We start from the raw sequence: 23,888 nt of genomic DNA, 5'->3' as shown, positions 1-23,888 counted from the left end.
CTAATGAACCTTCCCCGCTGCCGCCACCGCCGCCGCAGCGCTCGCCGGCTGCTGGGCTTCGGCCGCCGCGGGCCAGCGAAGCAGCTGCATCTGGAACTGAACGGTCAGCGGCGCCGGCGGCACCCCTCGGCCCTCGTCCGGCCCCGCGGGCTCTTTGGTTTTCCCTTTTCCTGTGGAAAGAAGTAAACCGGTCACTGCGCTTGCAGAAGAAATCACCCTGAAGCCAGCAGGAGGGATGTGTCCACCGCGGTAGCGCTGACTTGCAGGCCCCGAGGGAAAACCTATTCTAGTATGACTTTACTTAAGAAGTCCCAAAAGTGTCTTTAAACAGGAAGTCAAGCTGGGGGCAATTTTGCTTTTTTGTTGTTTGTTGTTGTAAAATCACCCTGGTATTTCTAGCAAAAGCAGAGAGACGCAGAAATAAATCGTTCGGAGGATCCTGGAAAATCAAAGCGTGGGACCTACATGAGACCACTTCCAACGACGTCCTCCGACGCGCGGGCAGACCATGTGCTCCAGACAAGGCCGTCGCTCCTCTCGGAGCCGTTCAGAAACGAGCCCGCTCGCCCCGAGAGGACTCATTATTTGTGGGCGTTTGCTGACGAGGGGGGGACGCAAACCGGCCCCCGGCGCTGCCCGGGGGACGCCGGTCTCCGCACTGGGGGCAGCCGGCCGCAGCTTTGGCACCTTCTCTTTGCAAAGCGAAGCCCAGCCGCCGCGTGCTGCAGCCGGGGGGGGGGGGGGGCTGGCCAGCGGGGCAGGGGGACGCCAAATTAATCACAAGTTTCTGCCTAATTGCCCCGCGGGTGCTTTCTGTGCACCCAGCACCGCCTCGGCCACCCGCAGAAAGGTTTCGCCGCCCGCTCACGCGAAAGGGAAGAGCTGCTGCACGCACGCAGCGCCGGGCGGGAAGGGAGAAAAATGCGCGGCAGCTAAATCCAGCTGATCTCAGCGGCTCGTGCCGCAGCACCGAGCCCCGGCTGCTCTGCAGGGCGCTGGCAGCGGCTCCCTCGCAGCCGTGGGCTGCACGGCTTTTCCAGCGCCTCGGTGCGGACGGAACGCTCATTGCAAATGAGCATCTTTGGGAGAGCAAACACTGCGTTAATGCAACGGCTGGTTTTGTAGCCAAAACGAGACTGCTGGAAAAAAAACACACGCGAGGCCGGGAGGTCTGTCCGCGGTACTCGAGCAGCGCCGCTGCCCGGGCGGTGGGGAGCTGTGCGCGGGGCGGCCGCAGTGCCCACGGGGACGGGGCCCTGGGCATGGCTCTGCATCCCATCTCCGGACCGCGCGGACTGGTGATGCCCTCTGCAAAGCACTCGAGGCCGCGCGCTGGGAAGGGCTCTCACCCGAAAACCTGCTCTGCCCTCCTGCCCCAGCGGAGCTGCTGGACGCTCCTGGGCCGTGCCGATGAGCCGACCCTCGGTGCGTGTTCAGACACCAACCCAACAACGTGTATCTGGTGTGTGCCTAACCGTAGAGCCCCGCAGGGCAGCGCAGTATTCACCACCTGAAGTTCGGGATGTGTCTGAGCACTTTGCAGGGTCGCCTGGGCACCCGCAGCCACCTCCGAGCCCGGCACCCCGGGACGGGGCCATCGCCCCCAGCACGCTCTGCCCGGCCAGCTCCGGCCTGCGGTCACCTTTGGCGGACGTGGCGGTCCCCTGGCTGGCCTCGCTGCCTCTCCCCTCTTTTGGCTTTTTGCTCTTGTTTTTCCCTTTTCTCCTGTCCTGCGGAGAGAGACGTTTCCACAGTGAGGGGGTTTGGGATTTAACTGTCTGGGGGCAAAAGTGAGCCCCGTGATTATGGCCATTGCTGTCTGGGGTCTGTCACCAGCATGTATAGGGCAACGGAAAGGGGCACCCGGGCGCAGCAGCATGGTGGGGGGGAGAGGGAAGAAGGTGAAAGAGAAGGAGAAGGTGAAGGAGGAGAAGGTGAAGGAGAAGGAGGAGAAGGTGAAGGTGAAAGAGAAGGAGAAGGAGAAGGTGAAAGAGAAGGAGAAGGTGAAGGAGGAGAAGGTGAAGGAGAAGGAGGAGAAGGTGAAGGTGAAAGAGAAGGAGAAGGAGAAGGTGAAAGAGAAGGAGAAGGTGAAGGAGGAGAAGGTGAAGGAGAAGGAGGAGAAGGTGAAGGTGAAAGAGAAGGAGAAGGTGAAGGAGAAGGAGAAGGTGAAGGAGAAGGAGGAGGTGAAGGAGGAGGAGAAGAAGGAGGAGAAGAAGAAGGAGAAGAAGAAGAAGGAGGAGGAGGAGGAGAAGGAGAAGGAGGAGGAGTAGAGGAGACCACTGCAGTCCCCAGCCCAGCAGACCTGCCTCTCCACTCGGTACCTTCTCCTCTGGGCTCAGTGGCCGCGGCGGCTCCTCGGCGGTCGGGATCCCGAGGTCACACACGGTTGCCACCAGGGCCTCGGTGGTCAGCAGGGCCTGCAGGCTCACCCTCCCGGTGCCCAGGGTCCTCCGAATGGGAGGGTCGCTGCGGAGCTCACGGGGCTTCTCCCTCTGCTTCTTCTTCTGCTTGTCCCCGGGCCCAGTGTCCTGCGGGGCACCAAGGTGGGGACGAGCCTCAGCAGAGCGTTACAGTTCCTTTGCCAAAGGGCACCAGGCCACGCTGTCCCACCGCTGTATCCCGGCTGAGACGCGTCCAGCGGCCGCCGCCTCCTCCCGCAGCAAGGAGGGGACTTTTGGGTGGACGGGAGATTCCCAAACCGGGGCCCTTGTCCCTCCCCCCCCCCCCCCCGGTGGGTCTGGCAGCTGGGGCAGCGCACGAACACGGGTCCCGCCAGCGTCCTACCTCAGCGCCGTGCTGCAGCCCTCGCCCTGCCTTCCCCTTCTTGACGGCGGTTTCATCCGTGTCCACGACGAGAGGCCAGGAGAGCACCTGCCGGGACAGCGGCGCGTGGGGACACCCAGCCCCCGGCCCGGGGTCACCGCTCCCCCCGGCACCGCAACACCGCCCGGCCCCTCGGCCCCGCGCCGCCGCGCGCTCACCTTCTCCTCCACCACGGAGAGGATGGTCCCGGCCTCCAGGAAGGCCTTCAGCCCCACCAGGTCCGGGGCGGCGTGCTCCCGCCGGTAGCCGCAGTCCATGGGGTCTGCCCAGGGCTTCGCGGGGGTGGCGTGCACCTGCGCTGCGCGGGGACGCCGGGGGGGCTCGGCGGAGGGACCGCTCCTCCCCGAGGCGCCCCACGGGGGACAGGGGGTTTTCCCTCCGCACGGAAACGTTTGCTTGCGGAATCGGCTCGGGATACGACAGCAGACCCCGAGACTAGCAGTTTAAGGCTAATGAGTTTCCCGTGACATTGCACCATCGTAATAATGGCAAACGAATGTTATCGCGATTCCAGTCAAAACAAGAATAAACCCAGTAACGTCGAGCCAGGGTTAATATCTAGGCTGGGTTTATTCTTGTTTTTTTTTTATGAAACCACGGATACCAGGCAAGCGTGCAGGAACCAGAATATGGTTTCTTTGGGCCAGTGGCTCGGACCCGCCTGGCTCATGCAGGTGGTGGCTCCTGCCCCGGCTCAGGTGACGCCAGGGACCAGACGGTGCCAATTCCCCATCCATCAGCCCAGGCTCGGTGCCGGCCCGGCTGCGAGGGACGTGCTGATGCCAGCACATCCCAAAGGAGCTGTAAACCTGCCCTGGCTGCTGGAATAGCAGGTTTGTTCCTAATTCCCCTTACTGGTGCCGGCCTTGGACTGCTCCTGGCCCTCGTTTTCCACTGCGTCCCGCGCTGCCTTCCCGCCGCCGGGGTCCTGCGTGGCCGCCGTGGGATGCTGAGGGATTTTTGTTACTGGGGCAGGGAGGGCTCTCCCGGCGGGACGCCTCCGGCTGTGCTTGCCTCGAGCCCAGGGGACGCATCCCCGCTGCGGTCCCATTTTGCAGCCCGTGCCCGTGGCGGGAACAGGGAGGCAAGGAGCCGGGAACGCGCTGCTCCGTGCGGAGAGCGCGGTGCCCCCACGGGGGACCGGGACCCCCGGCCCCGAGGGCGGCTATAGCGGCTACAAGCCCCCCACCGGGGTGGCCAGCGGCTGTCGCTCGCGGGGTGAAGCGCAAACCTCGGGGCTGCCGACGTCCTCGCTCGCCGCGAACTCGTAGGTCACCGAGTAGCTGCGGGCGACCACGGCGACGTCGGCGCCGGCGTCCAGCGGCTCGGGGGCGCCGGGCGCGGGGAGGCCCCTCACCGCCCCCACGTGCACGGCCACGCGAGCCCCGCGGGCCAGCAGCTCTGCCGGGCGGGGGGGGGGGGGGGGGGGCGTGTCACCGCGGCCACCCGGGCTGTGGCAGGCCACCGCCGCACGGGGTCACTCGCCCGCCGCACGAGCAGCGCCGCGCTCCGCTGCTCTGCGCCGCAACCCCCCCCCCCCCCCCCCGGCCCCGGGGCGACGTTTTGGACAGCGGGAAGCAGGGCGAGGGCCTGGCCCCGCCGAGCAGGACCCCCGGAGGGAGGTCCCGTCCCGTCCCAATCCCGGCTCCCGCCTGCCCCGCTTCCCCCCCCCTCCGCGTCCAACGCGCCGCGCGCGCCGCCGTCCCGCTCCTCGGGGTGCCTGCTGCAGCCCTGCGCGGTGCCCCGGCCGGGGAGAAAAGGGGTTATCGAGAAAACCCTCGTCCTTCTGACGAGCAATTCAGCACGAAAACAGAGGGGTTTAAGTGATGGACGTTGCCCTAACCACGTCGGGCAGCTTAAACTGTGATGCAGGTCGCACTGGAAAGGCAGCAAACTGCCTCGCTGCCCGTCCCCGGGGCTGCAGCATCCCCGTGCTGATGGGGGCGGGAGGCGCGGGGGAGGGGGTGCATTAGAGAAAAGGCAAGGAAGAAGTCGATACTGGACGCAGCGTGAGCCCCGAGGACTCCTAGCTCAGCTGCGACCAAACCACCTCCCGAGTCGCCGGCCATTCGCGGAGGCGCAGGCTCACCAGGCCGCGCCGCCAGCCCGCGGTACCGGTGCCTCTCGTCGGGCCCTATGTGCACGTCGTCCAGGACGCGGAGCCTGGGCAGGCTGTCCACGACGAAGCCTCTGTACGCGGCGAGGAGAGCCAGCGGGTTCCCTTGGAGCAGCAGCACGCGGAGCTTCTGCAGACCGGCCAGCTTGGAGACCAGCCCCAGCAGATCCGTCAGGGCGTTAAAGCTCAGATCGAGGGAAACGAGGTTTGGCCTGGAGCAGAGAGAGGGCAGCAGCCGGGGCAGGCAGAGGATGTTCGCGGGAAGGCAGAGCACCGGCAGCCCGCAGCTCGTGGGGGCACCTGCCGGTGCAGCCCCCCCCCCCCAGGAGGCCACCGCAAGTCCCTGGGCCACCCAGCCCCTCACCAGCCTGCCCCACAACTCACCGAGACGCTCTTTCAGCATCTCTTAACCCCCCTACCGCATCCTTCCACGGCGCAGCCCGATCCGCAGGCCCTTTCCCAGGAAGGGCTTCGGGCAGGGAGAGGGCTCCCACGAGCAGCCCTGCCCACGGTGGCTGCCGACCCCTTCCCACCGCCTTTGCGAGAGCCGGCGCGCTCGGCCGCCGGGGTTACCAGGAGTCCGCGGTGAGGCAGCCGTGCTGCGCGGCGCCGCGCAGGCGGTTGTGCCCCAGCCCCAGGTGCTGCAGCGGCGGAGGCGGCCGGGAGCACAGGTCCCGCAGGTCGCTCACGGCGTTGCCGCACAGCTCCAGGACCTGCCCCGGGCAGCGGGGGCGACGAGCGCCTTTGCAATTAGCCACTCCTCGCGCCGCATCCCGGGATGGGACCCGCTCCGCCGTCGCGGGCTCACCTTCAGCGTGCCGGGCAGGTTGGCCGAGGCCACGGTGCTGATGCGGTTGGCGCTGAGCACCAGCTCCTCCAGGCGCTGGAAGCGCAGCAGACCCTCGTCGACCTCGTCTACCTGCAAAGTGCCGGGTCCGGCCGCCGCTCGCCCCCGGCCGCAGGGACGCCGCGGTGGCACGGGGCCTCCGACCGCGCTTTCCCGCCCAGCCGGTGGCTGCGCTTACTTACTCCCTGATCGACCAGCCGCAGGACGCGGAAGAAGAGGAAGACGTCGGTGTCGCGGACGAGCCCGGGCGCCCGCACGGCCAGCAGCCGCAGGCGCTGGTCCTCGGGGCCGCAGCCCGGCGGCAGGGCCCAGGGCGAGTGCCGGCAGCGCAGCAGCTCCGTCCGCGCCTCCCGGCTCTCCTCGTCCTCCGCGCCGCCGCGGGGCCGCTGCTGCTGCAAGGGGAGGCGCGTGGGCAGCCAGGGTCCCGCCGGCGTCGGCTCCGCCGCGGCACGTGCTGCCGCTCCGGCGGCCGGGAGGCAGCGCCTGGCCGAGCCCTCCCGGAGCAGCGCCGGAGCCCCCGGCTCCTACCCGGCCGCCCGCGCCGCAGGGGAACTCGTGCAGGCCCAGGCGCCGGAGGTGCTCCCGAAACGCGGCCGAGGCGCTGCGGCCGCCCGGCCCTGCCATCCCGCTCCGGCCCCCGCGGGAATTCCCTGGCCGCGTTGCCGGCAGCGTCCCCGTCGCTAGGAGATGGCAAGGACGCAAACGCCGGCGGCTCTCGCTCGGCCGGGCGCCGCCGCGGGGAATAAAGCACCGGCTCGACACCCCTCCTGCTGGGCCGGGGGCTGCTTCCCCTCCGCGCGAGGGGAGAAACCCGCGGGTTGTGGCGGCCTTTGCGGGGCGCGGAGTCAGCCCTGCGCCCCGGGCCCGCGGCCTGGCATTTGCCGTGGTTCGGTTATCGGCGCGCTGAGAGTCGCTCGGGTTTCGGGGAGGAAACGGTCCCTTCCTCAGTTAGCTGCGAAAACACCACGCTCCGCATGTGTGCAGCGCGCTGCTGTCACCGCCACGACCGCGCAAGGCTGTCGGAAAACAAAGTTCATAGCTGAAAGTACCTTCCCCTACACTTGGAAAAAGTAGACGAGCTCCAGGCCTGCAAGCCCCGGGTCAGCTTCGGGTCTCCGAGCTCTGAGGTTTATTTGCTTTTTCCAGCGACGGGCGTTGAGGCAAGAGCTGCAGATTCCATCGTAGGGCAGAGCAGCCTGTGTCAGCAAAACGCCAGCACCCGGACTGCAGAGGCCCTGCGGCGGCCGGCGGTTACGTGGTGGAAGGCTGAACTTCCACTCGCGGCGGGTTTTACAGGACGGATGCCGATCTGCTCCCTTATCAGCTCAGCAGCTTATCGCAGCTGCAGGCAGCTGGGAAAGGATGTGCAGAGCAGGCACCCATGGAGGCGGTGGCGTGGCGTGGCGCGGCGGGGATGCTGCCGCCCTTCGGCCCCGCGGAAAATGAAGGCAAGCCTGGAAACCTTTGAAGAACGGGTCGCCGGTGGCTGCATCGTGTTTCACGGGAAAGTCAAGGTGCAAGAATACCGTTTTTCTTACTTGTATCGCTGCGTTATGTCAGGGTTGTAGGTCAGAACTGGGCCCTGTTGCCCCAGGAACAGCGCAAACCAATATTCCCGGCGCTAGGAGGAAAACCCGGCCGTGATTCCTTGAGCCGCCCTCCCTGGCTGCGTGTGCCCGCGGCCGCTCAGCTGGAGGAGCTGGAAGGGGACAGCGCGCGATGCCCAAGTCTCCCGCACCTACCGGCTCACGTGCCTTTCCCTTTGCAATGCCCCGTGGTGCGCGAACCAGACGCACCTCTCTGCTGCTCGTCTTCCCCTTCCAGCCTCTCCACGGCTTGTCCTGCCTCGGCCTGGAGACCAGCTCCCCGTTCTGCTTGTCCGTCCGCCTCCATCCCTCCTTTTCCCGTGGCTTGATTTCCAAACAAGCACCCCCCCCCTCCCCCGTGATGTCTCCAAAAGGAGCTGCCTGTACACATCGAATTTGCGTTGTAGGGACTTTCCTTAAGAACACTCTGCACAAAGAAACACCCCTCTCCCCATTTTACCCCAAAAATAGTAATAAAAAAACAAATAAAAAAGCCTCTGCCGGAACAGTCCTTTTCTTGTTCCTCTCCAGTTGAATGCAATACTGTCGTCGCCTCATACCTTAGGTTAAGGTCATTCTTTCTCTTTCTTTGCATTATTTCGTGCCCAGGATCACGGGTTGTGCGAGAACAAACGTCCTGGAGAAGGTGAGCGAGTCCCACGGGTTGCCCTCGAAGGAGAGGGCTGGAGGTGCTGCCTGGCGTTGCCCATGGCCAGCTGTGACCAGTCCCAGACACCCTGGGGAAGTTTATGCACACACGGAGCCTTTTATTTTCAGAGCTTGCTTTTTTTTTTCACATGGAAAAGAGAAAGAACTGAGGATTTTGACACCGAAATGTTGTTCCTTGAAAGTTTTCTGGTAACTTTGCACACATACATCCTTGGATCTATCACTGCCTTTCAGGTCTTTCTCTTACCCCTGGTCTAGGCAGTACAAGTGAACGTGTATCACTTAATGCTTTCACAAGGGAACATTCGTAGGGGCTTCCTTTCCTTCACTTTTTGTCCTAAAATACTGGTGGTAGTTCTGCAGGTCCTCTTCTGATCACAGCCTCTTACTTGCATGTCCTAGGAATGATTTTTTTCCCCCCATTTTGCTGCATATGAGAATATCCAGCATCTAGTTACTGGAAGCAGATGACAGCTTCAGCCGAGTTAGAAGGGAGGGTGGCAGCGATGGGAGGTGAGACCTGGACGTTCTCCACTGGGTTATGTAAAAGGATTGCGCCTGGAAGACAGGGTTTTACAGAGATCCATGGAATTAATGCCTATGTTGCTCCGAATGCCCTACCTTGCATACGAGCCACTCGTCGCTTTTTCCCGTCATGCCCCAGCCGTGCGCTTGCTGCTGGGGCTCCACCAGGTTGTTGAAGACCAGAGCCTACGCTCTAAGAAAGAGCTGCGTTTTGGAGATCCCAACGACTCGGATGGGATGGCGAAGCCAAGTGTCCTGAACTCCTAGCTGAAGAGATGATACGGGATACCATCTGTGTCAGTTTGAAACTGTATTCTAGATCACAATCAGTGCAGACGCATTTGAACCAAATTCTGATGTAATCTTTCAAAAAAGAAAAAAACCCCAAACTATCATGTGAAAAAAAAAAAAAAACCCATGGGGGAGCCACTGACGCAAAACTCCTCTGTACTTAAATACAGCCCGGCTGTCCCCATCTCCAGCGCTCCAGCAACTTGAGCACCAGCGTCCAGCTAGCTTGTGGCCAAGGCAGCTGCTCTCTAAGCCCGCCATGAAGCGCCAGACAGGTGGGTATGCCTTACTTTACGCTGCACGTTTGCCTTGCTCGATGCTTATTGTTAACTCAGCAACTTAAAGCCTATACGCTTTAAAAATTTAGTACGTAGCAAAACCCAGGAAGTTCTGCAAAATCGATGTAGAGCCTTGAGGCTGTATTCATTGTATTCCTTTTTCTTCCCCTCCGTTTGAATGCAGAAATCAACGGGTTTGCAATCTTCCTCATCTGTTCACTGGTTCCTTTGGTCTCCTTGGCCCCAACTGTCACCTCAGAAGGCAAAATTACTACTACAGGGCAGAAGCATTTTACTACCAGCATAAAGACCTTAGCATCAGTGCTGGAAACACACGCAAGGACCATGTTTGAAAAATATGTAAGTGTACCATTTTGCATCTGTTGTGCCTATGTCTGAGAAGAAAGCCCTTGAATTAATATAAAATACTAGAAAGCCCATCAGAAAAGAAATATTTGGGTTAGAACTTAAAAGCAGTGTCTCTCTATTCCACACAGGAGGGAAAACACTGACATTGCTTTATTTCAGTACAGAGTTGGAACAATGTCTAGGACAGGTTGGGCGAGCTTGGGCAACCTCACCTCAGCTCATGCCGGTTGTATCTTCCAGACTAATCCGTTGCTCATCCTCTGCCTCCTGCATTGCATCAGGCTTGAAGCAGGCAGCTTTTTGGAAGAAACCAGCCAGATCTTTGGAAAAAATGGGGACAATCGCCTTGCTCTTGGGTTTGACCCTAGTGCTAGGGCAGTCGGGAGCACTTCTGCAGGAAACCGGCTCAGCCCCTTGGAGGGCTCAAGCTCAGATGAGCTGGGAGGGTGCTCTGCGTAGCAGCCTGGTCGCCACAGGTCGTACATATCTCCTGCAGCTGAAACCTTCAGAGACTTTTGGTACCAAACTCTTAATGAGTCTATGCTCTCCTTCTCACTTCATCTAGCCATCTTCATCTGCATCTGAGAAATAAGCTTCTTTTAAAAACTGGAGCCAAACTGGACCTTTCTTTTCCCTTTCTTTTCTGTGCCAAATGCGCACTGATCCTAAGGGTCAATGCTCAGTCAATGCTTCAGGCAATCTCAATTCCTGGGAAGGTATTCTTAAGAATACATAGATAAAACATCAATGTAAGAGATTTCCCTTGAACTCATGCTTGAAATTAAAAACATTTCTGCTGAAACAGTCAAATATAGCTTCAGGTCAAAGCAGGTCTCTTCCATGAGTAAATTTTACCCATATGGTTAAAAAAAAAAAAAAAAAAAACTTAGAAAAGCTGAAAGCAATGCCAAACAGGCTATTAAGACAGAAAGTGCTGCGCAATCAAAGCCATAGATAGTTTGTGATACCTCCTCAATAAAAGGAGCGTGGGTGTTAATATCACTATTGAGCAACAACAAAAAAATGCACACAAAACCTGAAAAATCAGCGTGCATGCTCCTAGACCCTCTAATGGGAAGAGGTCACCAGGAAAGATGCAAAGCAAAAGGTTACTACAGCTCGTCTCTCCTCTTCCTCCCCTGCAGAACGCGTGCAGCCCTGTAACGCCCCAAACCATAGGGTGGCTAAAGGCTGACTCCCAAGCCACAGCAATGGTCCGGGCAATACCCGAATGCCCAGCCTTCAACGCAAACTGCTGCGCCTTCCACGTTTTCTACAAAACTCTACAGAACCTGAGGAACGAGGCAGAAGGCATGTGCAACGCTACCGCTCCGCCCGTGGACGCCAGTCTGAGGCAGCTGGAGGTGGTGCTGAGCGAGGGGGCTGAGCTCTACGCCTGCCGGAGCGAGGACCTTCCCCAGGTGGACGCCAAGTGGAGCCAGATGAAAACGACGCAGAAGATGACATACATCTGGCTGGTTTTGCAGAAATACGACCAGTTTATGCAAAATACAACAAAACGGTACAATGCGTTATACGCCAGGATGAAAAAATAACTTCAAGGTACCAGAGCTTTGGCTAAATGTGACCTACCGGTATTTATGTGATTAGTTTGATGCCAGGAACAACATTAATAATGTAATTCTATTTATCCTAACTATATGATCTAGTTTAATTTAATATTTAAAGCATGAATATCTTAAGTTATTGACTATATTTATTATAAAACTATTTATATTGTTTTATTTGCAACACTGTATAAAAAGGATGGACTAAAGTAAGTCAGGGTGATTTAAGTAACTGGTCATGATATAAATAAGCAAACAGGAAATCATGATTTCAGAAATTTTAATGTTATTTATATTTTTATCCTGTGGTTATTTTCCAAAAGAAAAGTTGGTTGTCAATAGACTGGTTTTGTACTTCTCTTTTTGCTAGCGAGTACACTTTGTATTTATGAATTTATGCAATACATTTATTTTTATAAATCTATTTAAGCAATTATACAGTTTACACATATTTATTCAGAGTTTTAACTTTTATATTTTATTGATGAGAGGGATGAATGGTGTATTTCCTATTTAGTTGATGAATGGTTTTACTCATGCTTTCCATCACTATATCTTTGGACAAAAACTAGAATTTAATTAAAATGAGATGAAATAAAACAAATACTGCTGGATTGTCTTTTTACTGGGTTTCACTCAGGCACAAGCACCAGACCCAAAATGTGCCTGAGTTAATTAATGCTCCTGGAACTGGTAACACAGCACAGACACTCAAATGGGCTTTGGTCTAGGAGCACTTCTCATATCCTTGTTTTTCCTTTATCTCGTATCAACCCCTTGTTATCCCCCCAAATGGGGTGGTTAATAATAAATAGTAAATAAATAAATAAATAAAAGATTACTCCTCTTTCTGCTACCGCCCCCCCACGTTCATGGACGGTGGGTCCAGACCAGCAAGCAGCCCTGCGCAGGGTCACCTTGCTCGGGAGCACTCAGGTTGCGCTCCGAGCGTCGGGCGAATCGCAGCCGGATTGAGCAGCGGCGCTGGGAGGCTGCGAACAGCCTGCGAGCAGCCCGAGCGAGGCATTTTGGTATCAGCCCGTCTCCCCCAGCCTCCTTGCAAACCCCTGAACATGAGCACATCAGCGTCCTGCGGAAGAGCAGCTTCCCCTCCTGATGTGAAGGTTCTCTGAGATGCTGCCATCCCTGCAGATGCAGCTGCGGAGCCTCCTGCTCCTGCAGCCCACCGTACCGACATGCCCGGCCTTTTCGTTCTCGTGAAGCATCTTCTGTCACGCTCAGGTGGGGTATTGAGGCTGCTTTTTGGGGAGGGGAGAGGCTCACCTATGTTGGGGCTCCTGGGGGTGGTGCAGGAGCTGGCACCACCCGCAACCGGGCTCTGAGGACACTGGAGCAATGGAGAAGAATTCCTCCCAGACGGGACCGCTTCCAGGCACCGTCCGAAAACATCATATATTGGAGACAGGCCGAAGGATGAGGCCAATCTGATTCCAGGACCCGGTTCCTGGTGTTAACACAGCTATCACTGCCCTCTTTCCTGTTAGTGCCATGCCAGTGTGCCTTGAATTCAAAGAACGTTTTAATAAGCCACCTCTTTGACCTGCGTGAGGTTCGTGCAAGCATGGTGAGTGGAGTCCAAAGGTGGCTTTCTGGGATGATTTTGCTCATGATCTCTTCTTAATCAGAAAGCCACTTACCAGCCCTGGAAGTCTAAGTGAGAGCAACAGAGACACCCTGGTGGCTGGGGCACCCTCACAGATTACCCTGCTCAGTCCCAGGTCTAACAATTTTCCCAGGGTCCAAGAGGCGCAATCCCAACTTCCCAACCTCAGTTTCTAAGGGTTGGAGGAAGAAGAGGGAATGTAAAAGGATCCCTGTCTAAGGATGTGCTTAGCCCCTGGGCAGAAGCAACATCTGCTGACCTTACCAGACAGGGTCAACAAACCACTGCGAGCAGGGAGACATTAAGATACTGAGGACTTAGACATCACCCTTTCCAACGGTTGAAGCAAACCACTTAAACCTTGCTGAACCAGAGGATTACACAGAGCCACTCCCTGTGGTTTCATCTGATGCACACACCTTTTATTTCACCTTCTGAGTATCTGAAGAGCTAAAGGAGCAAAGAAAGGGTTTTCCTTGGAAAGGGAAGCAGATTCGCCTGAGGCTCAAAGAAAACGTTAAAGAAGTGAGTCAGACTGTCCCAATTCATGTCATGGGCAAGGAAGAGTGACCTGAAAAAGGGAGAGAGTTGTTCTTCCCTATGAGCGCATGAAGTGGTGTACTGCCAGCCCCAAAGACACGGCTCACCTCGGGAGCTTATGCTAAACTGTGACAAACCGCTGTTCTCCTTGCATGTACCTGAAAGACGGCAGTGCTTTGCCGCGAGTGTTTGGGATGCAGCGAGGCAGTGAGACCGGCTGGTACCTGACATCAAACTTCAAAGGTTGAGGTGAGGAAGCGACAATCAGCGCCAAGAGGAGCCAGGATGAGGGGGTAGGTGTACACACAGGCGAGACAGCCCTTCCGAAGCAGTGATTGCAGATAGTCTGATACACAACGCGACACAATTGTATCTCCAAAGCATTTCTGAGGTCTGCATTTGGCTAATTTCTGCAGGCTCCTATGGCAAACAGTTAGATACAGTTTATTGGGGTCCTGCAGGCAGCCTATAGAGGTGGAGCTGCTCACTTACTGTCCTTTGGTCCGTCTATCCCAGTGCGGTTGGTTCCCTGCCAACCCTGGCCAGGCACAGAGGCTCCTTCTTTGAAGAGCTCTTCCTGCTTCTTCTGAGAACATCGGACAGCTTAAGAAAAGGGAGGGAAATAAAACAGGTTAGGGTCGCGTATCTGGTGACTGAGCTTGGAGTAAACAGGAAAGAGGACATTTGAGAGCCAACACTAGCTGTACTGCAGAGGTGTGTTCGTGGCTTCCTTCTGAAGAGGTTCAGAGGACCTCTGCAGTCCAGGCCTGCGGCAGAGAGCTCAAAAGCTGGAGCTGAAGCCCAGAGAGGCTCCGAGGATGGCATGAGCATCTGCAGAGAGCAAGGCTCGTCCGAGTCACTCCTAGGAGGATGAGACTGCTGGGGCTCAGTGTGAGAACTGCAAGTTTGTACCTTTCCTGGGACAGGAGATTCGGGCCCTGAATCCTCCTCAGCCCTCGCAGGCCACAAGTTAGGGGACCCACTCGCACCACATGCCGCATCTCTGCTGTGATGATGAGGTGGTCATACACAGGGTTTTCTTGACAAGGAGCTCCCCGTTTATCCTGACTGAACATGAAGCTGTTGGCTTCAAGGCCTACCAGAACAAGGAGCAGGAATGAGCAGTTGAGACGGGGGAGCCATGGATGGACTTTCTAAGGAGCATCAAAAGGGAAGGCAGCAGCAGCACTTAGGGAGGTGATGGAGCCTAACCTTTTGTGGGTTTGTTTCCATTTTGCAATGCTCAGGCCTGGGTTTGTGGTATACACACCTCCTTCCGAGATAGGAACATGTTAAAAATCTCTCCAGATGATAACAGGGCCCTCTTGTAGTGTGAGCACTCCGGGAACTTCCCTGTCACCCAAGTACTCACCATCCACACACCTCCTGCTGATGAACACGCTCAGGAGGAAGTCCTCTTTGACGAGAATAGCCCTAGGAGAGTTCCTGAGAGTAAACACAGGTCAGAAGAAGAAGGGGGGGGAAAAAAAAGCTAGTGACCAACGTTTGCTGTTCATTTTGCAACAGATTCAGCTAGTGCTAGGAGAAAGCAAACTCTGCCAGAGCTGGGTTACAACATACTTTTTGGAAAAATATATGGGATGTCAATACATATAAAGAGGGACCTGGACTGCTGGCCCACTGACTTGCCAATTATCTTACGGCACTTATTTCATTTGGAGTAATTTGCAAAGAGCAAACGTAGGTCTGCTTTTTGTATTGTTCAAGGATTAGCAGAATCAGCCACAGGAATAAGCCATTTCAATTACTCTTTTGGCACACCAGCTACAGTCATGCCAGCCTCACTGAAATCACCACAAAATCAGTTGTAAAGCAACAGTGCTCTCCAGCCACAGCTTCCTCCCAGCGAGGTTTGATAGTATCGCTACAGTAACACAGACATTTGTATGTTCAACTGAGAGTGATGTCAGGCTAAAGGTGTTTAGATAGCGTTCTCCATCACCGCCTTCTCCTACCAAAATGCTTTGTGTGAGATCAAGTCAAAGATATTAAAAAAAAAAAAATTAAATGCAAATAGAGTAAGAGAGATGCTCTACCTTCTCCTGAAACCACAGATCTGACTCATTAAAAGTTCTCATATGCTATATTAGGTCAAAGCCACCAATTGCAAGCGCAAGATTAATCAGCATCAACTCTCGAGCAATGCTTTTAAACTAGAAATCTCTCTTTTCACTCATTTAGCATCTTTCACTTTAACTAGAGCCTCAGTCACTCAAGACTGCTTCCACTGGACACAAGGAAATCCAATATGCCAACGAGGTGTCAACTGAAGCACACAGAACTGAAACGACTTATTCAGCCATTAAAGGCAAAAGTGAAACATCGTTTGTTTGTTGTGTTTTTTAAATGGACTGAAGCATCTCAATCTCTAACACTGACATCGATTCCATGAGAATATACCATGTTGTCTGCTCACAGCACTGCTCTGTTGACTCCACTGCCCAGGCAGCATATCAACCAAGAGCCCTAAATCCAAGCCTGAGAGAAAATACTACCATCAGGCTCAAGGTGTTGGTGGAGCCCCTACAGGCTTAGGAGTTTTATCTTGCTTGGAGAAACACCAGGGCTACCTTTGAATTACTAGCCTGCAAGTTAAAATCAGGTACAGAAAAAAAGATCTTTGTCCAGTTAGTTTTGTCAGAAGAGCTCTCCCACACTACTGTGCTTAATACAATTAGTAGTAAGGGTCTGATTGCTCTAAGAACACATCAGAACCTCAACACGTTTGGAAAATTATGTCATGTAAAATATGAAACAGCAGGCTGACAACTCCAGCAGTTACTTAGGGTGAAGAAAGAGGTGTACTCTGCAGACTGGGCTTGGGGAGGTGGTACTGAACACAGCCTGTTCATTCCCCATCTCTAATCTGCTTCAGAGAAAGGGAGCAGAGCTGACTATAGAGTGCAGATACTCAGTTTTTGTTCACCTGGCTAACACTGACTTTGGTGAGACAGGGAACACTCAGCACAGAGCACATATAGCCTGGTGGCCAAGGCACGAGAAAAGGTAAATCACTGGTAAGCTCCAACTAAGCCCAGAGTGAGCCAGCTCTTTCAAATGAGAAGGGTCCAAGGGGCATCAAGTCTCTTGAAAGAGGGAGTCCAAGCTTCAGAAGCTCAATAGAGGACACAAGCCTTGCAAAGGGAGAGCCAAACACAAGGATCCCAAGGGGTGACTTCAGCATTGCTAGCAGGGAAATGAGCCCCGTCACCTTCCAGAGTTGCACAAGGGATAGGAGGTGCTGGTCCTGGTGGGTGAACCAGGAAGAGTTCTACTCACCATTTCCCCACCTTCAAGCCAAGTTCCAGTTTGAAAATAAGGACATTACAACCAGTTTCTTCAAAAAAATAACCTTTATTGTTTTGGTTGTAAATATAAAAAAAATGCATTGCACAATTTAATAGACCTACTTGAAAAGTGCTACATATCAACAGCACAACAGAAGTTGTGTCATGCAACAGAACAGGAAACCTAGGCAAAGCAAGAGCACAACCTGAAGTCCTCATACCTCCAAGTTTTTTTACAACAAAAATCAACTCCATTCACTTAAAACACATTTAAATACATGGTTAGAAGAAGGAAAGGAGCAATTTCTTCACTGTATTGTTAATTAAGAGGATTGCTCCTAACATTGATTTCTCTTGTCTCAAAACTTTACTCATGTTGGAAAAATTCAGATATAAAAGCAGTTCAGATAATGCCTACAAAGTCATTCTATTATATACCTAGCGAGTGTGTTTGTAACTGAATTAAGTTTTACAGATCAATCTACAATTCTGTACTACTGCTTCTGCTCTAACACAGCAAAGGAGCATGAAATCCATCCGAGAATGAAACAAAAGGAAACTCGAGGCCTTAATTAATGTTGTGGGAACAGCATTGGGACCCCATACAACAAAACCCTCAAAAAACAAATAAGCTCCTCTAAAAGCCAAATGTACAAATTGAGGAAGAATGATAGGACAACTCCTGTTGTCTCACCTAATCAAAAGACCTCCTGCAAGTCATCAACAGTGGTCCTGGGTTCTCCCGGACTGGCATGACTGAAACCCTAAAGCACCTAAACCAGGGATCATTAGCCTTTTCATCCTTCATATGATAAAGGTGCTCAGGAACAAAAAAAAAGTCAAAATCACTGACAATTCATCTTATTTTGAGCAGTACCTTCTAGTTGGCAAAATCAAGGCAAGAATTGTCCACTCCAGAAACACAAAAAAAGAAATTGCTTCCAAGTAAATTGGACTACAAAAGTACTGTGTTACTGGTTTTGCAATGAGCTTCCCTCTCCTTAGTCTGTTTTTGGGGGAGTTCTGGGCTTTAAAAACAAACAAAACTAAACTTACCTGCCCCTCTCACCTCTATCATGTGTGCATGCATGCATGCACACACACACACAAGAAGGAATGTAAAAAACCTGAGGATACAAAATAGTGATTAACTCCTTAGATAAGATGCTACTTTCCAATGCAGTCTGATAGTCCTTTGTCTTTCCAAGCCATCCAGATTTAGAGATTCATGCATTTGCATGTTGACTGAGAATCTGTCAAACAACTTCTGGTATGACAGCGTGTGTGTGTGTGCACGCACGTGTGCGCACATATGCACACATGCATACATGGGAGGGGAAGAATATGGAGAAGTCAGCAGGAAAGATGCAACTTTTTTCATATACATACCATTTTTACAATCTCAGTTGTAAAGAATCACAGTAATGCCACGCAAATAAAATACACTCTCAAAACCCAGGGAAGCCCCACTTTGTCATTTCACTGAATTTTCCACATATCATCATATCAGGGGAAAGAAGGTCTGACTCAAGACACATCAGATGTGCACAGGACCGCAGGATGTAAGGCACAGATAGAAACGTTCTAGTAAGTCCCCCTTCAAGGAAAGCTTCCCTAAGGGTGTGAAGCATGGAAAAAACTTGCCAAGGGGGTTAATCAGTATTAACCAAGAATCCTTTGGTTTTGTGCAGAGATCACATTGTCAAGATAAAGCATGGACTTGTCTCCATCCCTTCTATTCATTTAATTCCCTCAATTTTAGCTCGCTCCTGGACTCGGTTTTTCACCCCGTTTCTCCTGTTAACAGGGACCATACAAGTCTAAGATAACTACACCAGATAACGCACAAGTTCTCTAGAACTGAGGGAGGGGGGTACATCTACAATATATTAATAGAACTCAAGGTCAGAAGGAACCACTAGACAATCTCAAATTGACCTTGTGTGTATCACAGGTCATAATATTTAATCCAGCCACTCCTTTATTGAGCCAAGTGAATTGGATTTGACTGAATATGACTTCTGTTCAATTATATGGGGTTTCTTTAAAAGTCCAGCACCAATCCACTACAGATAGATGTGCGGCACCTGAAATTCTCTCTAGACTAGAGGCACAGAGTGTTTTGTTTGCATAAGTTTACTTTGGTGAGACAGAGGCTTAAATTAGGGCAGAAGTGGTATGAAGTATTTTTTAAAAGAAATATATTAAACTCCTCAATGGGTGAGGAATAAGGAGTTCAAATATACAACAAAGCATAAATCAAGACAGGAATTCATACATATGTGGCCAATTTCTTTTCACACCAATAGCAATACCCAGTGCAGAGGTGAGACGTAGTATACCTTCTTCTCCTGTGTTTCCTATTGAAGTGAAATCACATAAGGTTGGCTGGGGAGAGAAGAGAATTCTGATTTGCAAAAGGGTGGCAAAAACACACTGAATCACTGCTTCAAAGAGAAGCCAGATCATTTCTGGGAAATGCCCTACGTGGAAAGTATCTTTGCACTTTACCTTCCCTCCCCCTCCTACACTTTCTTCCCTTCTTGCCTAAGTAAGCAATCTTTGATTTAGTTTTTTTCCTAAAAGGCTGCAAATCTTCATGTAGTAAAGATGTGCCATGAGCTCGTTTCTCCACCACAAGTTATTAAAGTAAGCACTTTCCCTCCAATTGTAACTAGCCCATTGTGAAATGAGCACAATGATTTTTCCATCCACATCCAGATCAAAACTGTTAACGAGCAAAATTTTAAGCAGCTCTATCATACTACCCCTTCCTGTTCCTTTAAGGTCTCTTTCAGCTTCCAATGCAGTCAGTGAGATCTGAGATGCTGGGATCTAAGCTTAGAAGTCAGCAGACTTCCCTGGGCTTTGAAGCATGCCTGTAGTGCACTTTGCTGTGAGAAAACATTTTGATCTCATTTCATAGATGCTAGGGCAACCTCAGCTGCAACACAGTGACACAGGGTTAAGAATACGGTAAGAACCAGGCACAATTCCTACATGACAAGCAGGAGGCTGCACTGCAGAGCAGGCATTACAGAATGTGTTCATCTTAGATGTACAGCAAAACCACAGGTGGATCTGTTTCTGGATAATTTGCCTACTGATTTCTTTCTATAAAACCAGATACATATTTTTAACATGCAAATATGCATGTAGATATCTATGCATCTCAGAGAGATAGCCCAGTAAAGAAGAATTTGAGGGACACTGCCCAGCTAATCAGTGTTAAAAGGCTTTACTAGAATCAAGTTCAAGATCAGCGATAAAAATGGGAGAATTAAAGCACTGATAACAAAAAAAGGGAAAAAGAAAAAAACCCTTATATTTATTCAACACCTTTTATTCAGATGCATCCCAAAGAATATTGCTCATTTTACCAAAATATTATGTATGAAACATCTGGATATGGATCCCCCTAGAAAAGCCACTCACTGTTTAATTATTATGACAATCTTTATACACTATCTCAACAAACCATTGCTTAGCTGAGGCCTGTATTTTTGCTGGTTGTGTCAGAGGGACACAGGTTTTCATATGTGGCACAAACTCCAAATGATTTGTGAGATTTGGTGAAAGGGCCAGAGCAGAGCATCTCCTCGTTTTTCTGTACAGCTGCAGAAAGGCATGTTGGTGCTCAGGTCGTGCCATTTTGTTTGTCTCCCCTTAGGTTCCTTCCACCCCCAGCAGCCCCCTTCAGCCCCCCAACTCACAGTCCCTCTGCGCAGGAAGCAGCAGTTCCCGGGGACTAACCCTTCACGCTTTCTTCTTGCTACGGGCCCTGCTCACACACAAGTGAAGGCTGCAATGAAAACCATTATCTGCATAATCTCAGAACAAGGAAGAAAGAAAAATCCTTCCCCCACACCCTCCAAACCTATTGTTGCTTTTTAAAAGGTTAGTCCACCAAGTGGGGATGAATGGGAAGAATTGGACTGGGAAGAATTTGCTGCATTGGAAGAATGCAGAAAAAACCTACATCCCAGCAAGGGAACCTACTGACCCCATTTCAGAATGTGCAACGTCCGTATGTTTTGGCTCTTCCTCATTTTAGCACTGTGACAACCTGCTAATCACCTCCAGACAGCCTGCTTTTGAAACTGGAAGAAAACTACTCATGGGAGGTACCAGGGCAGTGTTATCCACGGTTTGCATAGCTCCTAAGAATCAGGATCAAGTAAGGAGAGGAACTACAAGGGTCATAGGATCATTCCAGCCCAAAGCACGAACAATTGGCTTGAATGAATATCCCAGTGCTGTTTAACGATGGACACACTGCCACTGCCGTAATGAAACTAAGCTCATCTGCAGCAAAGGGTGATATCAGAGGAGATTGTCACAGAAAACTGTAATGCAGTATTTCAGATTTTAAACAAGATGTGTTTTAAAATCCATGTTGAAAATAACCTTGCTACTACAAACAACTTTGGCTAAGTCCTCCAGGTTTTTCAGATAGAAAGCAGAAAGGATATGCAAAAAAGACAAAGAAATTAAGAATGGATTAAAAGTCCATGTGGTTTGATGCAATTTCTGAGAAAACATAAAAGTCAATTTCCTAACAATACAAACTCAATTCCTGTCTCTGAAGCATTACTACATTTATCTATGGATGTGTTTTATATGAGCACATTTTATGAGGAAGGCAGCTCAGCTCTGCAGAGTGCAAGAAAAGAGTTTACAGATAAATTGGGTATGAATTTCTCGTTTCTATTATAATTGCAGAATCTATGGAAACTAAAACTGCTCTCTTGCACCTACTGCACAGCCTGCTACTCATTTGCAATGGCTAAATCAGGAAAAATAATAAAAATCAGTTACTTCATTTGCTAGGAAATAAAGCCTGCCTTGAAACTGATCATATGCAATGATACACTCATTAAAATAAAAATACACAATACACAGCCTGAGATTTTAATTCTAGTATTTTGTCATGAGTTGACATCACTGATGGACTTTTCTTCTCCTTTGGTTTTTAATATGATCCTGTTTAACAATTTTTACTGTTCAAGTAAAACAAATGGAACTGAACGCCTGAAAACAAAATAAAAAGCACATTTTGTTTCATGAAATCAAAAGTGTATTTCCCCTTTAAGAGACTATTCCTTGGTGTACAAGATTTACACTTCAGAGAAATTACTACTTGAAGCTGCTTTATAGAAAGATGTTTGTTGCATATAGATGCATGCTGCATTGATGGAGATATATTGCTGCCTGCAGGACTCAAACCTGCTTAATTTACCTGAGCTTGGTGTTCTCACTTAACGGAGTAGAGCACAGCACTGAAGAGGAATCAAAACGTTATGACAACGTTGCGTCATACTTCCACATATTCCGAGGCAAAGTCAGATGCCCTGGACAACGTCTTGGATGATGGAGAGAATTCTTTCTAAAGTGCACCAGCTGAAAGGAGACTCACCAGGCTGCCGAGACTGGCAGGTTCTCCACAACTCACTGTCTTTGGTTGTTAGGTTTCACCAGCTGTTTTGTTCATCTTGTTAACGGCCTCAGTGGCTTGCTCTGGCAGGCGCGATGGATCCGACAGAATTGAGGTGGTGGTACTTAGATGCCGAAGGGTGTTCAGCGCCACTAGAATAAAGGTCAGAAAGGTATTACGAAAAACCATTAATCTGACTGCAAACAAATCTATGCATAAGAGTGTACAAGTATAGCAAGGGTGTTAGGTACTGCAGAAGTATGGGAATATTTCTGCAAAACATGCACACCTGCACACACAGCAACAGCAAGAAACAGGGAAGCGCAAGAACTGTGCTGAGAGAACAAGAAATGGAGATCTAGGAGTTTAACTGCACTTTAACACAACACCAATCTCTTCTACTAAAGAGAGTATCACTTGGCAATAATAACTGTAAATATAAATACAAATATGAGAAGCCTCTCCCTTTATAATGAAGCAAATCACACTGCTAAACATTACTCCGACTAGCGTGGAGTATTAAAAATTTAAATGCAGCTTGAGTCTGTTTAAATTCTGCAATCTGTATTCAGAAGTTTAGTAAGTTTTTTCTCCTCAGTGTTAAGCTTGCAACCAGGTGCATAGTAGGAGAGCTTCTTATCTTTCCACTGACACAATGAAAATGTATGGAAATGTATTCAGCATCATGCGCTTTCTCTGTCCTACCCTGACTTTCAAGAAGCAGTATTATATATGGTCTCACTTACTATGATCTGGAATTTCTGCTAGTTAGAGCACTACTTACTTGGCCTCAGAACAGGAAGAGAACAGTGTTGATCCAACCAGGCCATTGCAGTTTGATTCAGATCTTTAAAGCTTGTTGTGGAAACCATCCCATTGAAGGACTCAAACAATGGCTTAATAATAATGCTGAACTGCAAATTATCAAATGTTAAGGGAGAGAACAAAGGAAGAATTCAAAACATTCTGTGGGAAAGGCTAATATAGCTTGATCCACAAACAAAAACCCCAGACTTTTACATGGACTTCAGCTACTGGAAGGACTGCAACATTTTGGAAAATATTTTTTTAAAGTTTGGGGCACTAAGAGAGGCAAGGGTTCACAACCCCATATAGATGTGAAAACTGAGGAAATGCATTACTTAAACAACTTAGTTTAAAGTCACAGCATCAGAATCCAGAGTTCTTGGCTCCAAACATATCAATACCAAACGTGATGTTCAACAGATTAATATAAAAGGATACAATCCAAAACTTCCAGTTCTGGAGAGCCCTGTTTCTGATGTACTCATCGAACATACTCCTCATGTGATCAAATCTTTGCCGTGTTATGGGAACCCCTGTAGCAGGGAGCTGCTGTTGACAAGAACTGAAAAGACATCTTGAGGTCAGCATCTCACCACAAAGGACGTACTCCCTGCCAGACTAAAATGTAACGTGAGGAAAGTATGCATCCCAAGTTTCTCAGACTGAGATAGCTTCCTACTAAAAGATCCCCCCAGTATTTATTTGTTATGGCCAGGAATACATACTGTTTTCCAATCAATTTTGTCTATATTCATGTAGCAAAGCGATTTCTCCAGCTACCACACACTTCTTATGACAAGCAACAAAACTAAAAACAAAGTTTAACATAAAACAAAGTTTTCAGCATCCACTTAGAGAGAAGCACATTAGGAGATAAGGAAAAATTTACAGACTTACTCCTGAGCAATGTTACAGAAGAAAATGCTACAAAGATTCTTAAGAAAGAGATCAGTTTAAAATAAAACCAAACAGATGTTATCATACTTTAAAAAATAATAAAAGGTTTTGATATACTAGTCAGCCTAATTACATAAAGCCTAACACTTCTGTGGATTGAAGAAAAAACACTGGGGATCTCAACATGCTTTGCAATAAGGCCTAAA

General features: G+C 50.9%; 2 protein-coding genes across 3 annotated transcripts in view; both read right to left on the bottom strand.

Annotated features, from left to right (window-relative positions):
• Positions 1-6,410, bottom strand: LRRC43 (leucine rich repeat containing 43). Its single transcript, XM_067307343.1, has 11 exons — positions 6,294-6,410; positions 5,969-6,178; positions 5,748-5,858; positions 5,513-5,652; positions 4,913-5,151; positions 4,006-4,224; positions 2,982-3,121; positions 2,785-2,871; positions 2,322-2,528; positions 1,643-1,730; positions 1-170 (listed from the first exon to the last, which is right to left on the bottom strand). The coding sequence occupies exons 1-11, from the start codon at positions 6,408-6,410 to the stop codon at positions 1-3; spliced, it is 1,728 nt and encodes a 575-aa protein (XP_067163444.1).
• Positions 6,411-20,240: 13,830 nt separating this feature from the next.
• Positions 20,241-23,888, bottom strand: part of MLXIP (MLX interacting protein) — a 48,666-nt gene continuing 45,018 nt past the window's right edge. The window contains exons 15-17 of one of the 2 annotated variants that reach the window (XM_067306848.1): positions 23,224-23,347; positions 22,763-22,892; positions 20,241-22,130 (exon numbers count right to left, since the gene is read on the bottom strand). In XM_067306848.1, the coding sequence (XP_067162949.1) occupies positions 22,009-22,130; positions 22,763-22,892; positions 23,224-23,347 (376 nt within the window). In that variant the 3' untranslated portion in view covers positions 20,241-22,008. The remainder of the gene's footprint in view (positions 22,131-22,762; positions 22,893-23,223; positions 23,348-23,888) is intronic. The other variant, XR_010885882.1, reaches the window with a different exon arrangement.

This window comes from Apteryx mantelli, chromosome 17, assembly GCF_036417845.1.
Source record: "Apteryx mantelli isolate bAptMan1 chromosome 17, bAptMan1.hap1, whole genome shotgun sequence".
NCBI classification, from domain to species: Eukaryota; Metazoa; Chordata; class Aves; order Apterygiformes; family Apterygidae; genus Apteryx; species Apteryx mantelli.
The sequence above is the reverse complement of the archived record's forward strand: the minus strand, read 5'-3'. Positions and strand labels throughout refer to the sequence as shown.

Bases quoted from the DNA above. Each gene is read 5' to 3' on its own strand.
- LRRC43 (XM_067307343.1), bottom strand. From the start codon at position 6,410: ATGGCAGGGCCGGGCGGCCGCAGCGCCTCGGCCGCGTTTCGGGAGCAC. The intron at 6,179-6,293 runs GCTGCTCCGGGA...CTCCCCTTGCAG, and splicing joins TAGGAGCCGGGGGCTCCGGC to CAGCAGCGGCCCCGCGGCGG. The intron at 2,872-2,981 runs GTGAGCGCGCGG...CTGTCCCGGCAG, and splicing joins TCTCCGTGGTGGAGGAGAAG to GTGCTCTCCTGGCCTCTCGT.